General features: G+C 43.9%; 1 protein-coding gene across 1 annotated transcript in view; it reads left to right on the top strand.

The window, feature by feature from the left end:
• Nucleotides 1-18639, top strand: part of PDE11A (phosphodiesterase 11A) — a 312626-nt gene that overhangs the window by 267388 nt on the left and 26599 nt on the right. Inside the window, exons 16-19 of the mRNA XM_037130066.2 lie at nucleotides 3396-3473; nucleotides 8752-8815; nucleotides 15074-15148; nucleotides 16861-16944. Coding sequence (XP_036985961.2) covers nucleotides 3396-3473; nucleotides 8752-8815; nucleotides 15074-15148; nucleotides 16861-16944 — 301 coding nt within the window. The remainder of the gene's footprint in view (nucleotides 1-3395; nucleotides 3474-8751; nucleotides 8816-15073; nucleotides 15149-16860; nucleotides 16945-18639) is intronic.

Raw genomic sequence — 18639 nt, 5'->3', positions numbered from 1 at the left:
CTTATCTCAGTCTATCCAAATGTCAACTGTGAAGACCCCAGAACCAGTTAGAATCCAGATGAAAACAGTGACTGGAGAGTTATTGTTTTTTTAATGAATCATCGTATGAGATCATCTTTTTCATTCATTCATCAACAAGTCTGAGAGGCTTTGGATGGCTGTTACTCTGACAGGTGGCATTTGTACTCCAGTTCTGCTACTTGCCAGCTGAAAACCACTGGCCCAGGAACTCAGCTTTCCTGCGCTTAATAACTGGTTAATCCTTACTGAGCACCTACTGTGTGCCAGGTACTCTGTGAAGTGTTTCACATATATCATTTTATTTAATCTTCCCACCAACCCTAACAATGTAGATTCCATTAGTATTACTCTTTACTCCTAAGAAAACTGAAGCCATGAAGCAAGGTTAAATAACCTACCCAAGGTCAGCAATGTGGGCGGTAAATGATAGAACCCAGCGAGTCTGCCTGGGACATAGTGAGAACCCAATAAATATCAGCCTCATCACGGTGGGAACTAAGAGGAGGCAAATGAAGTGAGTCAAGCAAGTCCACTGTCCAATCCTGTCTTTATTTAAATTTTTGACACTTTGTTCATGGATTTGTATGTTTATGTCGATTTTTTACAAATCGTATTGGTCTGATTACTGAGTTTAGGGCACCTGCTTAAATTCTGTGCCCAAGGGGAGTGCCTTCCTCACCTCACTCCAGTCCCAGTATCGTCAGTACTAGTTACCTATGAATCTGTTGATTTTCCCAGTTGAACTCAGATGTTTGAAGGTCACTCACACCCATGTCTTGTGTCCATAAAGACTAGTAAAGAGTTGGTACAGAGTAGGTGTTTAATAAATATTTGTTGAACCAAGCTTTTGCCTGTACAACCTTTAAAAGAAGGCTAATATTCATTCAGAGAAAAGAGAGAACTAGACAACATCTTCCATATCTATGCAGTCCAATCAGCCTATTGTGTATGATTGTTGGTAGTGATTCTATGAATAGTACTTATATATTAACCATGGCCATCAGCTATGGAGTACCCACCAGTGCCAACACTTAAAGGGCCTCATCTCAGGTGTGCATCACAAGGCTGGAAGCTGCCGCTCAGCCCTGCAGGGCTGGCTGTCCAGGGCCGTGCAGCAGGTAGGGCGGTCAGCACTAAGCCCAGGTAAGAGTGAGTGCAGACATGGGTTCTTTGCATCCCGCCACTGCTCTTTCTACTTCAGCAGGCAGTCTTGGGGTGATATGAACAAAGTATGTCTGTGGTCACAAAGAGGAGGGTGGGTGATTTAGAACAATTGTAAACTTATAAGAAGAAATATATGTAAAACCTGCACACCAAAGAAGAGGGGAGTTGCGGGGCCCTTCCGTGTAACTGTGTGATGCCATCCATCTCTGCCCATTGCTATGAGGTTGTTGTAGAGATGATCCCATACTGTGGTATGGCCTTGACCTATATCCACTTGAAGGAATTGATCCAGGACCTGTCTTCATGTCTTAGATAAGGAAATGAGCCACATTCTTTGTTTTACCTTATCTTCCGGGTAGTTGGAGTAGTCAGTCAGTCTGCCCAGGTGACAAGAAGTCCATGCAGTTGGCCAGCTGGCAGTGGGCACCCAGACTAGAAACAGGGGAGCTGGCTGCACTCAGCATCTTGTCTTTTGTTCCCTAAACTAAGTACTGAGTGTCTAAGAGCCTACTCAGATTTCCACCATAAGCAATGTGGTGGTATTTTCCAAAGTGTATCCCTTAAAACACAGTACAGTGGAATTCTGTAGTTAAGTAAGCTTAAGTAGGCCTACCTATTTCTCAGACTTCAAAGAGCTGATGTGGGCAATGACCCTGCAAGGAAGGTGATGCAGATACCAGCTCACGGGGTCTTCCACACTGTGGATGAGGCACGATAAATTCACACTGACTAAAAGTCCTGTGGAGAAAAAGGGGTGGCATGGCTTCTCTCTCAAGAGGAGAAAAAGCCTCGGCCCTTGCCTTCACCAGTCTTTATTGCTTTTCTGGGCATATTACATGATGGTCCTCATTTACTATGCACAGGTTCACTTTAGGTGGTTACCTTTTACAGAAAACAAAGGAGATAATGCTGCTAATTACATCACAGAAGAAGGATATTTGCAAATGCAAGGGAAAAGTGGTTGAACTGGTCACACTCCATACTGGGGAGGTTTAGCACAGACTTTAGGAAGTTACAGTAGGCACTTTCTGCCTCAATTCAGGGCGAGGGAGTTTTAACAAAGCAAATCCCAAAGCGGCCTAGATACACTGCAGGCCTGACTCCCCACGGGAGAACCTATCCATGGAGGTGGGCCCTGTCTGGGTCCACACCACGCAGAATGGTCTCCTACAGGAAGGTAGGTCACAGGCAGCATTTCTGAAACCCACTTAGCTGGGGAGTACGATGTATGGAGTACCTCCTAATACTAGTCCTTTGTGGGATGAACTTTGGAATATGGTGCATCAGGATCCTTTAAAGAGTCTCTCATCAGGATGTGCCAAGAAGGGGAAATAATTCTTAAAGAATTAAAATGGTGATGTTGTTTGTTTTTGCTTTCCACTATAACAATAAAAAAGTCATATGACTACATTAAAGTTTTGAAAATAGAAATGTCACCCTTATTTTCACAACTTCGGAATTTTCCCTCTTGGTTTATACGTATCTGTACACCTCCAAGTGAGCCTCCACGTGCAGGTGTGGATGCAGCACCGAAAATGTGCAGGCACCGCGCTAGGTGCGCCACCTGCCCCATCTCATGTAACCCTCACAGTCACTCCGGGAAGCAGCATGTCTCCTCCTCGTGTTAGAGGTTGGGGAAGTGAGGCTCAGAGGGTTTAAGTGACTTCCCAAAGTTGCACAGCAAGCAGGTGACTGACCCATTGTTTAAACACAGTTGTTTTCGACTCCATTGTTTGTGTGTTTAAACACTGAAATGCTGAAATGATTACCTTTGTACCAAGAAAGAGTATTTGTCCTGAATTTACTACCAGGAGTGGATCTTATCTTGGATGGCCACACAGCTCAGCTCTGTGCTGAGTGATAAAAGAACATTCCAGAATGGTCCCCACTTTTTATTTGTCCTTGTCTGTCTGCTCTGCCTTCCAGCGCCTTCTGGCAAATAATCCCCCGTGCAGGACATTGCTTTCGGTTTATGGCTCGATAATCCTCTCTGTTATAAATACGTTCAGAAATGATTGTGGCTTTTTCTTGAAGCCCCAACATTTTTTAAGTGATTTACTTTACGGCTTTAGCCTCATGGTTTCAAATATTAAGTTACTTGGTTCAGGTGGTCCTTCTGTTTTCCCATAAACGTGTTTATGTCGCCCCACAGAAGTGGGAGATTTCATTCCAGGTTTTTTTTTTCCCTTTCTTCATTTGATTTTGTGTAGGAGGAGAACTGAATTCTTTGAACTTGTCCGTAAGGGAGAATACGATTGGAACCTCAAAAACCATCGTGATATATTTCGGTAAGAAAAAGCTCTTGTTTGTGTTTCTTCAATATTTGAACATTTAGCTTTGCTTTTCTAACAGTGTGAAGAGCGGACAAGCAATTTTCAAAGCAACAAACCTTAGTTTATGTTCAAACAGAGATTAGTTGAATAATTACAGTGAAGGCAGAGAATGTCTTTTTGTATCCTGATGTATTATATTTTTGCCTCCTCTCCAAAACCTTGCATTCAAACTTAGAAACTAACGCTCAGAGTGGCTGAGTTTCAGCAAGCCAGGACTGCAAGTCGGCGGGGAGAAGGGATGGAGGGGGGCGGGGCTCAGCCTCAGAAAATGAAGTTACACAGACTAGAGGACAGTGGAGAGTTAACTTTTGTTTTTCTTTAGAGACAACGTGTGTTATTGTACGATAGATAGAAAACCAACCAGACTGTCTGGGTGGTGGGAACAGCGAGCCTGTTCCAGCCTTTTCGACGGACGACGTCTTCCTGATGGTCCAGAAAAGGCAGCCGGAACCATCGCCTGTGGCCCGTTTTAACCACCCGTCGCAGCCACTCCCGCTGCTCGGCCGCACCACTTCTCTCCGCTGTGCCCTGGCCTTCCACGGTCCTCAGGCCCTCTGCTGTCTTACCGGTTCCAAAGCTGTTAAGTAATCCTGAAAAAGCTCGGGAGGCCCGGATTAGGATTATGGGTTTACCAGGACTGCTCCACAGCCAGGCCACGGTGAATCGCCCCAGGGGACCCGATCACCGCCCCCCTCCGGTTTTGCTGGGCGAAACCTCCGACGCGGAGCTCCGCCCGCCCGGCCCTCCGCAGCGCGCTCCGCGGGGCCTCCCAGCAGACGGCTTCCTTCCCTCCCTCTCTGCCTCTCCGAGGGCCTCCTTCGCTGCGTGGCTTCATAGACGGTTTGCACTGCCCCTTTTTGAGGTCTAGCTGGGAGCCCCCGAGCACCTCCGTTTGTGTCCCCATTCTGTTCCCTCCCCCTCCCTCACCCCAACCCCGACCTTGCTGTATCAGTTGTACAGTCTTGAGTGGCATCTTCAAAATATGTTTGTTTTCCATGATGACTTTTCTAAAAGTATCCTTCCATCTCAGCCAAAACAGTCATCCCTGAAATCTACCCTCTTCTCCCAGCCCTATCTTAGTTCTCCCCTTTCCTTCAGTTCCACACTTCACTCACACCCCTCTTAACTTCTTGCGAGGCAATTTCTTTCTTTTTAAGTAACTTTTAATTCCGCAAGGAACTATGGGAATATATTTGTCTGTAACAAATTGAAACATTACAGATGGACCTCCCATTCCCCTTGAGCTTCACTCCCGATTCTCAGAGGCTGCTAGCTGTGCGCTGTTATCAGTTGGTTGTTCTTTCCAGACCATTTGCAAAGCAGGCGCACACATGTGCACCCATAGGGTGAAGACTACCTAGTGTGAACTTGTCTGTTTTAACATAAATTATATACATACAGAGTAAGCTGGAATTCCTTGTTCACTCCACTATGTGCCTTGGGATTCTTTTCATATTCATACCTTATCATTTTTCATTGCTATGTAGTATTCCAAAGCACACTGAGCCCAGAGGAGTTTGGTCTATAAAATGTGATTTGCTGCTCCTTTGGAAAGGCATCGCTCACCTCCCAAGAATCTAACTGCACAAACTTTTCCCCTTTGGCTTCCTTGACCTTTTCATGTACCCCTACTTGCATCAGCTTTTTCTTTCCTTAAAACTCTCTCCTGCCTTGGATTCCGTAAAGCCATGATCTTCTGGGTTTGCTGCATTCTTTCTGACTTTTTCTCTTTGCCCTTTTCCAGGCTGCCACCTCTCCACTACCCCTAAATGTAACTCTCCCCCAAGGACCTGTGTTTAGTCTTCAACTCTTCTCTCTGAGCAACCTCCTGGGCTCAGTGACCGTCTCTTCCCAAAGGACCCCCACGCTCCCCTCTGGGCCGGGCCTCTTCTGAGCGCGACTCCTGAAACGCCAGCGCTCGTTCCCCACGTCCTCCTTGGTGTTTCCGGGTGGAGGGTGTTCAAACTTTTTGGCAGGGACGCCATATGTTAAAAAAAACCCTTAGCTGGAAGCACAGTATGTAAAATAGAGGTTCTCTGGGAGCTTTCTGCTCCCCCATTTCGTGGTTAGACTCTGACATGTGCACCAAGGTGGGGGACTCTGCGGAGCGCTGCCTTAGAGAATTTTAAAATAGCAATAAAACCAACTGAACGTTGGTCTGCTTTTTATCACCACCATGTGCCTCCGATCTAAACAATGCCAGTGAGGAGATGCTCTTCACCGAGAATAATCTGTTGTTGTTGCAAGTTGTTAACAATTGCTGAAGTTCCTGTATGGTATCGAAATAATTTATATGAGGCGGGGACTGGTTGACAAGAAAAAAGTCTGTATGAAAGCTTCAAATCAGCATATTATTACCTATCCATTAATTGTACCTGTATCGTACATGTAAGTTTATCCCAAGAACACCCAGTGGTACTGGCAGCCCCCAGTGCAGGTGGACACACTTTCAGGCGTAAGTTCCTCTCAGTTTGAAACCCTTGCCCTGGCTCTGGGTGGCCTGTTGTCTCCGACCTTGGGGAACGCCACATTCCTGCTTCTAAAGAATAAACTGAATAGTTTATTCTGAATAGTTCATTCAGAATAAACTGGTAGCACAGTGACGGTAAGGATGAAAGAACATCATTTGGCTACTTTAATTCTGTCATTTATATAACAATTTGGGGGCTTTTGTTTGTGTTTATAATTTACAACAGTGAAACAGTGCAGACTGCGAGGTTTTGATGGGTCAGTGCAAAGTTGAGTTCATACATGACATCTTTTACTGAATTTGAATATACCTTTAAAATGTATTTCTTTGAGGTTGCTAGTTGTTTTAAAACTAGAGAACAAATCAAGAAAGATTCTCATGGAACCGTTTTCAGCATGTAGAGGAGAGGGATGGCGAAAGGGACCGGTGGTAAGGGTCCGGCTTGGAGGTGCGGCGCCCTTCCTCACCCCCCACCCCCACCGCCAAGGGCAGACTTGTGCCCTCCTCACTGTTGGCCTCATCTGTCCCATTGCACTGAGCAGGGTGACACCACCTAACTGAAGATCAGAATGGAGCTATGCGCACCTCAACACTGAAACAGTTGGTACAAACTCCATCCCTGCTCTCTGCCTCTAGAAAAGGCCTTTCACTTCTTGCAGAGGTTTGATCTAAAAATTCAGAGGGAACTGCTCATTTGCCTCCTTCAGTTCTTCCTGGAACCACCCCCCCCCATCTTTGCCTTCCCATTCTCCTGCCTTCTTTGTTGTAGGCACTTACCGATTCATGCTTGTCAACTGGTGTCCTTGCCTCTGCTGCCCCCTTTGTCAAACTATTTCACACCCACCACCTAAAGTTCTGTCCTTGAAGGTCCAGCCAGGTCCCTCTGAGCCCTCGACCTTAATCGACTCCCCATTGCCTATCAGATAAAAGTTTCATCTCCTCCCATAGCCCCTTCCTGTCTTCCTTCTTGGTACAGACACTCTGCTCCACTGTCATTGCAAGTAGACACTCTTTCACCAGACTTTGTGGGTAACAATCCTACCTTTGATACTTTTCCACTACATAACCTTGGGCAAGCTACCTAACTTTTCTGATCAAGGAATGCAATACACTATTTGCTGCATAAAATAGGGATGATAATAGAATCCCTGCTCGACAAATAGTAGCTATGAGAATGATCATCATTAGAGCACCTAGAAGATACCCGCAAAATTAATTATTAACTGATTAATGGTGATATGAATATGAATTTGAGAAGTAAGTTTCAAAGTACCAAGCAGATGGAACCTAAGAAATTATCCAAGTTACGGTGCAAATAGGCAAGTTTAGAGATGTTTTTTTCCAGTCCAGAAGAGAGACTGCAAAGCCGGGCGCATTGCCTACAGTCTTGTCTCCCTCTGGTACTAGCAGAGCCTAAAATGAGAAGCTTCCCAGTGCAGCAAGAGGGGTTCTGGTAGCTTTGTAATAAGCACAGAATCCTGAATCCTCCACTTGCTTTGGCAAGGTGGCTTGGCCCCTCCGTGTTTCCATTCAGCTCTCTGTAAAACAGGAATCAGAGAGCCCACCTCGAAGGTTGTGACGAAGATTCATTTAGCTGGGAGTTAGTTGGTAAAGAGCACCTAGTACAGAGACAGGCAAACTGTGAGCTGCAGAAGTGCTTGCTACAGGACAAGTGTGAAGAATAGGCTGATGTGTCTCTGCTGATGCTGGTGTGCCTGGTTGTGCTCTGAATGGCCCATTGTTATCTGTCTCTTTCCCTGGAGGGGTTTCCTGAACAAGTTACACCCACCCCCTGCCATCTAGGCTCTGCCATCTGGGAAGCAGACATGTTTCCCTGGCCCTGGAATCCGGCCGGGTATGAAATGCTAACACCTGACATCAGGACAGCCCTCTGGCCCCGAACAACACACCCTTTCTTCCAAAAGGAGCCAGCCAACATGTGGTTTCTCAGCTCAGATCTGTCATTACTTTTCATCACCCACTGCTGCTGTTAGTACAAAAAAAGCAGATTTTGGACAAAGAGTGTGTCTTATTTTCCCCTTTCCAACCACATCACATTGTAAGCATCAGGGCTCTCCACAATTTGAAGTCCCCCATGTTTTTATATCTATGGTTCAGTGTAAATTCTAGTTAAACCCAACTGAAACGTGCCCCTCAACAAATCTGATTCTGATCTTTCCTCTGCTTCCTTATATGCTCAGATTCATGAGCGCTGTAGCCGACTGTGGCTGTAGCCAGGTATATACTGGAGAGAAACAGTGTGGCTCTTGCCCATAAATCTTAGCTCACAGAGGAGAGGACAAGGGGCTTCCAATGTGACATGGGCCTGGCCTCTGTGCTGTGAGCTTCTTTCCATTCCCGTCAGTCAGCGATAAGCTGGTAATTAGATTCATCAGCCATGTATATAGTATTATGCACTGATTCCCTTGCTGATAGTTAAAAATATACAGCATTGTCCATTACAAATTATTTTAGGCAGAGTTGCTGAGCTCAGACATAGAGAAAGTCATGCTTTGCTTTCCTCCATCTGCTGCAGACGAAACAGAAGGGCAGCCAAGGGTGCACGTGAGCTTTGTCTTCCTCAGCCGCGTGGCCACGGGATGGAGATGCTGAACACGGGGACCTCAGACAGTGCTTCCCTTGTTGGGGAAAAGATGGGAGCTTGCCTCCATCCCATTTTACTTATTTATGTATCTGAGATGGGTTTGTTTAGGAATGCAACAAAAGATTATTCAGGCTGTTTTGTTTGGTTCTGTTTTTCAGATCAATGTTAATGACAGCCTGTGACCTTGGAGCCGTGACCAAACCGTGGGAGATCTCAAGACAGGCAAGTGGTGATTAATGGCAGGGCTCAGCAGAGGAGGGACTGGGGGTGGGGGCACAATATTCCCAGAGCCCCAACTACCAGACTCTGAAACCCTCGTCAATTTGCATCAGCATTAACATTGTGTAAAAAATAGCAGGAGGCTTTGGCTCCACATAGTTTATTGCCCAGTCTTTCTTTATGGTGTTTCTACCGACTAATATTTCTGACTCTGGAAGGTTTTTTTTGTTAACACACTAAATCTAAATAACACTTCAACTATTTCTTACAGCAAGAGTTTAAAACATAATGTTTTTGAGTAGGTAATCATGTTTTAGCATAAGGTTCAGTTTTTCACACCTGAAAAAAAACAACCAGGGAGTAAAAGTAAATTCTATTTTTCTTTTTAAAGACTATTTAGAGATCAGAGGGCTCTTTGGCCAAAGTGTGCAGCATGCAAACCTAAAAATCTTGCCTTTACCATTTGGTTTCACAGCCAACACTGTTAGTTCTAAAGCAAGAATAGTTTTCAAGACATTTTAAGTTTTATGAGGCACCTACTGTGTGAACTATGGGGTCTAAAATAGTGACTCGGTATCTTAAGATTTGACATTTTAGGGGAATAAGATACATTCATATAACAATGCATAATATTTATTGATTGAATAAGTAACTGATATTAAATAACTGATACATATGTACTATCTCATTTAAATCTGCAAAACCTCTTTGAGGTAGGTGTAGTTACTCTAATATACTGAATAATGGCAACCTGAAGGTATCAGATCCTAATTCCTGAAACCTGTAAATATTACCTTGAGAGGAACAGGGGTCTTTGCAGATGTAATTAAGTTAGAGATCATTGGTACCATTGTCGTTATCATTATCCTGCATTTTCCTTCCAGCTGTGTCCTGAACCTAATCACAAGTGTCATAATCTGAGAGAGGCACAGGGAGATTAGACATTTAGAAGACCACAGGGCAATGTGAAGACGAGGCAAAGTTTGGAGTGATGCAGCCGCAAATGAAGGGATGCTGCTAAAGGCATCAGCAAGTGAAAGAGACAAAGCAGATTCTCCCCTAGAACCTCCAGAGTGGGGGTGGCCCTGCCAACCAGCACCTCAGTTTCTGTCAGGAACTCCTGGCCTCCAAAACTCAGAGAGAGGAAACTCCTATTGTTTTTAAGATACCAAGTGTGTTGTAATTAATAGCAGCCCCTGGGAAACTAATACAGTGATTATCCCTATTTCACAAAGGGGGAAAATGAGGCTTAGTCACTGGTAGAGCTAGGTATTGAAATCCTAGCACATTAGGCCCCAAAGCCTTCATTCTTCACAGTGGTTTACGCTTTCTTACACCGGATGCATCAATCAGCAGTTTTAAATGATGCGTGTCAGTAGCACAGGCAACATTACCACTAAACCCGAAATCTCTGGGGCTTAAACCAACAAATCACTCCTGAATGTGTGCATCCAGGGTGGGCTGGCCCCTCTTGTCCTCATTCTGGGGCTGAAGGACCAGCCACCTCCTGGATCCTTGCAGCAGATGTCCTGTGGGTTCTGCACTGGCAAGTAAATGCACCCTCCCAACAATTCAGTGGCCAAAACCCAGCCCAACCATGCGATATAACCCTTCCTTGTGCCCAGAAATTAAAAAGCCAGAAATAGTTATTGCCTACCACAATTTACCCTTTTAATCACACACACACATTCATTCTCTACAGCATGGATGGAACTGGAAAGCATTATGCTGAGTGAAATAAGCCAGGATGTGAAAGACAAATACCATATGATCTCACCTTTAACAGGAAGCTAAACAACAAAACAAACAAGCAAGCAAAATATAACCCAAAACACTAAAATAAAGAACAGGTTGACAGTGACCAGAGGGGAGAAGGGAGGGAATTTCAGGGGAAAAGGGGAAGGATTTATAGGAACTAGTATAAAGGACACACGGACAAAAACTAAGGGGGGTGGAAATGGGAGGGAGGTGGGGACCACTAGGGAGGTGGGCTGGGATGGGAGTAGAAAACAGAAAACTGTACTTGAACAACAATTAAATAAATTAATTAAAAAATTAGCCTCTAAAAAATAAAGATTCATTCTCTTCCTTCAGGCAAAAGGCAAAATATGCTCATCCTCTCCCCAGGGGAGATGACCAAATGTCCCATCGGTCATGTTCTCAAGCTTGAAGTCCAGGACCTCTGGGTGATATACACTAGTCTCCACATCAGGCCCGTATGCACATTAAAGCCCTACACACACCCAAACCACAAAATACTCATCATTACAGTCCCACTGAGAATCCACAGCGATTGCAAAGTGCTCCTGGCATTTTCTCGGAGGGTCCTCTACTCTGTGGTGGGCCTGTTTCTCTGGGAGGTGCTCCTGGGTTCACTGTTTCCCATGGCCTTTAGCTCCACCCTGGGAAATTGTCCCTTTTCCATTATCTTCCTTGGCTATATACCCCAAAGCCAAAAAGATTTCTCAGCCTGCTTTCCACCTAAAGAAGGTTGAAGACCTGAGGCTTCTTTCAGATTTTAAGTAGTCACAGGCTGTGGTTAGTTTTGGCACCAACACTCTCTTAAACATCAGCTCCTCATGCCTTTGATTCTACTGATCTCCATTTGCCAATAGCCACATCCATAGTTCTATTCTGTACAAACGTTTTAGATCTGCTATATTGCTTTGCTTCCTTATGTTCAGGAACAAAGAAATATGCACATATACAGTTTTCTTTCTTTCTCTTTCATGACTTAATTCCCAGCACTTTGGGGCCTAACGGGCACTGCTGGTGAGAGAGCCATGTAGTTCAATCACTTCCCTGGGCCATTTCGTGCAATTGAAAGGACATCCTATGTGCCACCTGATTCATTGAGTCTTTAACTACAGATGTACTGACTGTGCCTTTGATTTGACTCTTGTTGCAAGGCTGAGTCCTAATCAACCTTTGTCATTCAAAACATATCTTGATTTTTATTTTTAAAGTTTGGGGTTAAGAAGCAGCTTCATCTTCCATCCCTATAACACCCTGAACTTTTACCTTATTTCCTCTCATTCCTGCCAGTCCTTTTCTGAGCGCACTTCTCATAATACCTAGCAAAACAGGAAATAGCAAACAGCACATGCTACTGATATTTTTGTTTTCCCATCTCTTCCCCTAAGGCTGTAAGTTCATTTGTAACATTATTTGCTTTATTTCAGTAAGAATTGTACAAAAGATTTTGCCGTTATGCAACATGGATCAGCCATCGTCCTTAGAGCTTCCAGCTACCATCTCCTCACTGTTTTATACCTGCCCCCAAGCTAGTACCACATATTTTAGGATCTTTTCCTTTATTTCTTCTCTTTTTCCCCCTTTTCTATATTTTCCTTTCTTTTCTCTGCCCTGTCTTCCTTCTTTCCTTCCCAACCCTTCCTTCCTTCCTTCCTTCCTTCCTTCCTTCCTTCCTTCCTTCCTTCCTTCCTTCCTTCCTTCCTTCCTTCCTTCCTTCCTTCCTTCCTTCCTTTCTCTCTCTCTCACTCTCCCCCTTACAGCAGCATCTCACTTCCATACCAATTTTGGTGTCCGTCAAGGTGAGGCTTTGATGTGGCAACAACTATATTCTCAAATTTCAGTCGCTTAACACAAATAAAGGTTAATTTCTAGCTCATATTGCAGTCCAATACAGATTGGGCGGTTTTCCTATCGAACACTCTCCTTCAGTAAATAGCTCTCTTCCAATGGAGCGTTTCCATTTCATTGTGGCATATTTGAATGTGCATGAAGCAAAATAACTGTGAAGAGTTTGTGGTTGAGCAACTTATTTGTACATCTCTGCCCACCTTCCACTTCCCCTGTGTGGGAAGGCCTCTCTTGAAGTAAAGTCTGAGAATCAACAGCCAAAGAGAGGTAAGGTGGCTTTTGCAGGTATTGGGGGAAAGTGCAGTACTGGGCGTGGCCACTCTGATGGGGATGGGAGGGGAGGGGAGGGGCCCAGAGTGGGAGAAAGCTATGGGGCTGGGGGAAGAGAGGAGATTGGAAAGGGACTGGGATGAGGGATGAGGGTGTCAGGACCTTCGGAGGCCCCAGCACAATGCATGTCAAGAGCTAAAGGAGCAGGAAGGAAAAAGATTTCTGCTCGATGTTTTAGACCAAAGAGACCAGCACAGCCTGTGGATGGTCTTCCTGGCCAGTGATGGAAATACCATTTTATTTTGAGGATGTAAACTTTTGCTACTAAGTGTAGAAACTCAAGAGTTCAAGGAAATAAAACACAAAACCATGTTTTTCCGAATGTGTCATTAGAAGTCTTGTCACACCTCTAAACTGGAGATCTCATTTGTGTTTGTCTCTGAATTGAGTAGGTTAAGGCATTTTAAAAATGTAATCACTTCTGTGATTTTAGGAAAAATGGAACCTTCTTTTAAAAATACAAATATATTTCTTATTTCCTGGAAGTTGATTTTTTTAATTCCCTTTCAATGTTTTTAAAAAGCCGGTGACGACTTCACTTTTCCTTCTTCACAGACGTGATTGTGAGCATGTGGGTTTCCCCAGGGAGCCCCTGAGGTCTGATTAGCATCTCAATTTCCCTCCTTAATTCAAAATTCAATCACAAGTCACTTAACGTCCCTGATTGGGTTTTTAAGTACAAACAAAACGGTGGTACGAGTGGAGTGTGAAAGAAGCCCAGGCGAGACACCCAGGACCGCTTTAGAAAGATCAAGGCCAAGATTTTGTTTCAATGTATTTGCTGCAGACTTACATAGGACTCCCACCTTGGCTGACCTGATTGTACGCTCGCGTTCTTGAGTGCAAAAGACCCACCTCAGAGCCATCTGAGGGGCAGTTCTGGGAACTGAGTAAATCAGGCCAGGCCCACGGGGAACCATTCATTTTTTTTAAAGGCCGGGAACACACGAGATGGGCCTGAAGCACTTACAGTGAAAGGTGGCAGCAGAGCCCGGGGCACAGAGAGGTGCACAAGTCCTAGGGAAACTGAGTTGCCAACTAGTTTTATGCTGCTGAATTTTTTAAATGTTTAAAACCTGAACTGACTAGATATTCCAATTATTTATAAGTGACTGTATACTTGCTACTGTCAGATTTGTATGTGGGTATGTGATGTTTTTATGTTTTATCAAGGTTAAGACCTATTGTTCACAAAAGCTCTTGAAAGATACCCTCAGGCACATGATCTTGATTCTACGCACTTGACCAAAGTCAAGCCATTCTAGTCTTTACCAGACCTAAGAACCTCATTTTTGTAAGAGCCTAGAGTAGAGAAAAATTGGGCTGGGGATCCAGATCTTCTTGCTATCGGATTGTCTAGGAGTTCCCCCCCTGTTTTTTCCAATATTCTATAAATGCCACTAGTTCATCTCAGAGAGTTCCTAACACACACCACAGCGTGTGGCAGCACTGCCCTGTCATGTCATCTGCTTCCCATAAAGCTGTCCTTAGAAGCACGGGGCTTGGAAGAGGTGAGAGTCTCTTTAGCTTCTTCACTATGATTGGTAGCTTCTGATAGTCCACATGAAAGGATGAAAGGTGGAAAAATACAGGTTCTTACTCTGGAAAAATATCTGCAGTTTGGGGTACAGTAGCCATACCGTTGCGCTTGTACCAACTAGAACCCACCATCAACGAACGCTCTTAGTACAGAGACAACCTGAGGAGCAAATCGAGTTCTTCAAACTATACCGTGACACACTGTAAGTCCAGCTAATGCTGCCCCGTGGCTGACTGCTCCAGCAGGCAGCAGAGGCACACCCCATGGTTGCTCCCTCCAGGGTGCAGGCGGGTATGGGTAGGGAGAGGCCGTTCAGGAGTTTTTTGTGATGGCAAGTTTAAACCAGTTCAAGATAAATGTATGCAACAGTGTTAAGAATCCACACAGAACTACCCAAAAGTGGATTAAATTATTATCATGAACATATTGGAATAATATAGTACAATAAATTATTATTAGATTATTATTTGCTTCATTTTCTGGATAAGAGCATTTCCTGCTTTGAAGGCGGCAACCTAGGTGTTTTGTACCAAGTATGTGAGCTGTATGTGCTGTCGGGATTGTCTAACGTCCTGCTCCTGAAACTACACTGCACACGTTCTTCTGATTAACAGGAAATCAGTTTCATTGATTAAATTCTGTAACAACTTCAAACACAAAAGGTTAATGTATTTCCTCATAAGCTCTGAAAAGGATTGTCTGTGTTGAACTGCCACACACATAAGCCAACTCCCAGGTCCTGTGGTAAAGTACACATAGCCATAAATTAAAGTGTGTGTGTGTTTCAGGTGGCTGAACTTGTGACCAATGAGTTCTTTGAGCAAGGGGATCGGGAGAGGTCCGAACTCAAACTCACTCCTTCCGTAAGTTCATCCTTTTATCATGATGCGTCTACCCTTTTGAGTGATACTTAAAAAAAATGACTCCAAAGTACAACTTGAAAAAGGGAAAAATTAAGAATGAATTTAAGGAATCACTCCTGAAAGTTTAAAACTTCAATTATACTTACATGCTAAACACTCTTATTCCCAGGTTTCTGATTAAGAGTGGTGAGCTGATTAACAAGAATTTCCCAAGCACCCACGGGGGCGGGGGGTGGGGACGGGACAAGCAGGCACAAGGGCGGATGCACAGAGTGGCATGTGAATCACTCCGAGCCCAGTGCTGGCGTTTTGGATGTGGGCAATGACTATGTTGGAATAAAAATACGGGCGGAAATTAAAGGCCCGCTGTTCAGCCTTCAGGAGCTAGAACAGACAGCTGCAGTAAGTAATGGGTATTCAAGATTTAATTTTCAATTTTGAACATTCCAAAATCTCAAAAACAAATCATTTTAAGCCTCTGTTTCTATTCGTTGTTTGCAAAATGAAAAGTTTCACACAGGAATTTAGGTTCTGCTGATTGAAATGCTATTTATGTTGGACTCATTCATTCAAATATTATTTGAGAATGCTTACTGTAGTAGGCTCAGGATGGTGCTGTTTTCAATCATCAGGTTACAAAAGATATAAATGCCTTGGTCACCACTCCCCCCCAAGGATGGGCTGGCCTTTTTATTCTTAATAGATGGTTAGTTAAAAACCCAACAACCCTAAAAACGGTGCAAAATATTTTAATGGCTGTACAGCACAGTAGAGTCAAGGAAGCTCGAGAAGTGTGTCAGTTGTCAGCAATGTCTATTTATGGCAATCATCTAGTGAAGGACTCTTAGGTCGTTTTCATTCTTGACCACCGTGAATGATGCTGCAGTGAACAGAGGGTTACATTTTTCTCAAAAATATAGCTAACTTTTTTAAACATTATAATATAAAGTTTAAAGGCTGGGAATGATGAGGAGAGAATGGGTCCCTTCTACCATCATCCATCCAAAAATAGATAAAAAAAACTTTGGTTTTTATTCATGGCACGCGGAACTTTATCTTCTTAATCCTTACCCAAAGATATGTTTGTTGATTTGGGGGAGGGAAGAAAGAGAGAGAGATCAATCATTTGCCTCCTGTTCATACCCACCAGGGGTCAAACCCACACCCTCCTGGTACATGGTATGATGTACCTGGTACATGGGATGATGTCCCCCAGCACCTGGTTGACCCAGCCAGGGCCAGACAGAAATTTTCTGAAGAACATCCAGAATTGCCAAACAAACACCCCACCCTGAAAAAATCAATACCAATATTTCCTATTTAAAGTGAAATTGCTTTTAAGGATCTTATTCAATCTATCCCACTCTCTTTCACGATAAGAATAAAATCCTGCCATTATTTGGGTGGCAATAAAACACATTCCATTCCCCTTGACTTGTACCCAATTCCCAGTGACCTGGTGACTTGATTTAGTAGTGGTTACCTATATCTGAAGACAGATTTTGGCCCCAAGGAGTTGTGTGCTATAAAGTTCAAATAAATTCGCTTACGAATCTCATGAAAGAGGTGAAAATACTTTATTTCTCATCATAGATAAAGGAAAAGAATGCACGTATAAAGACTGGTTGTAATTTGTGAGTGGGAAACTGTTTGACAAAGCATATGTAAAATTCTGCATTATAATAAAGCAAGGTCCCCCACCCCAATTCTAGGCTATTTTTGATCGGAACCGGAAGGATGAACTGCCTCGGTTGCAGCTGGAGTGGATCGACAGCATCTGCATGCCTTTGTATCAGGTAATCGCAGTCTGGGAGGGTGTGCGCGTCCTGACTGAGCCAGGAGAGCGTATGTACGGTACTTGCCACTTCGGTGTGAGGAGGCTCTTCGGACACATATGTTTCTAAGAACTGTGGTTACGGTGGACCTTTTCTCAGATTTCTGATCCTGTCCTGAGATAAGTTGGTACTGGAAGGCCGGAGAACTGAGGACATAATCTTCAGGGGCCTCAACTCCTTCATTTGTAAATCAGGGATAATAATGTTTTTCTCAGGATTTCTCTAAGTGCACCGCGTGAAACACAAGCACCCACCCATTGCCTAACAGTCTCTCCTGAAGGGAGCTCGCAGGCCCTGCAACTAGGAAAATCCCCTGCACAGCAAAGTACTGCGGCTGGAGCAAGTCCTTCGGGCAAGAAGCTTGTTTAACCTTGAGTAACTCTAAATTTCTCAAACAATTGGCCATGCAAATCTTTTTCTTTTTTACACTTTTTTCTTTTACTTACATTAATTTCCATGAGGTTTCTATGAATCCCAGTTTTCTGCTCTGACCCCATGGTCGGGGCCACGGAGTTTGTGAAGCACCTTCCACCTTAAAATCCCTTCGAGATGCATGGGACAAATGCTACCACTGAGTTCCGAGCAAGATGCCCTCAGGCTTTCAGCTCTGCTGCCCGGTGTTCGGGACCGGGGGCCTGGCAAGGAGACAAGCGCCATGGGCTCTGAATGCTCACCCGCCGCGTTTTGAGTATGGATTAGGGCCACATCGGTTAACGTGAACAGTTTAGCGCACACTGGCTTTTAATTCTACTTCCAAGCATTTGCTTCCTTGTGTAAAACCGGGTGAATTGTCTACCCCCCACCTAGCTCAATCAGTCTGAACTTCTTTTCTAACCTCAAATGAACATCACATGCAGGGAAAGCAAAACTGCTTCTCTTGCTCACTCTGAGTAACTGCATTAAAAACCTAGTATTGTTTTTTAAGGACCTCACAGTCATTAAGTTTCACACTTATCTACCACATCGTTTTCGGCACTTTGAGGAACTGCTGAGCCCTGTCACATTAACCTAAAAAAGAAATACTTTCTTGAAGATGGAAATGAAATTTTTAAATATTTATAAATAACAAAAGTTCATTCATTTTTTTGTTTTAGGTTATCCATGCAACACATGATTATATAAAGTCAGACAAAGTTTAAAATAATCTAAAATAGACTGTTTTAGTCATAATTGGGATGTAATGTTCTTTTACTTAATAATGAAAGATTGGATGAAAAATCAAGAATGACACACCCTTTATTTTAAGAGGATCCTCAGCTCTCCTTTCTGCCTGCTCCTCCTTGACTTTGGCACCTTCTGAATAAGCTGGGCAGCACTTCAGCAGGCAGAGCTTCCTTTGCTAAGCTGACTTGACAACACAGGTTGAATTCTTTTTTTAGTGCCCCTTGTTTTGTTCAGTTTTTTGCGCCCCTTTGGGCAATAAACGGGATGAATAAATTATTCTTGTAATTAATGAATCCCTTTTATGTGGGTAGAGCTGAGGAGGATGAAGACATGTACTTGTGGAGCTGATAAATTTGTTGTACTGGTCTGCAAAGCTATCTCGGGGATGAACCCAAAGTCGACACACCTTTCCATGTGATTACAGTAAAGGCTGGAGTCGCCTCTCTCGAGCTTCTCCATGTTAATGCAATCGTTTCATTGCTGATTCATAGT

This window comes from Artibeus jamaicensis, unplaced genomic scaffold (assembly GCF_021234435.1).
Source record: "Artibeus jamaicensis isolate MK-2021 breed Jamaican fruit bat unplaced genomic scaffold, CSHL_Jam_final contig_391, whole genome shotgun sequence".
In the NCBI taxonomy this organism is placed as follows: Eukaryota; Metazoa; Chordata; class Mammalia; order Chiroptera; family Phyllostomidae; genus Artibeus; species Artibeus jamaicensis.
The sequence above is the reverse complement of the archived record's forward strand: the minus strand, read 5'-3'. Positions and strand labels throughout refer to the sequence as shown.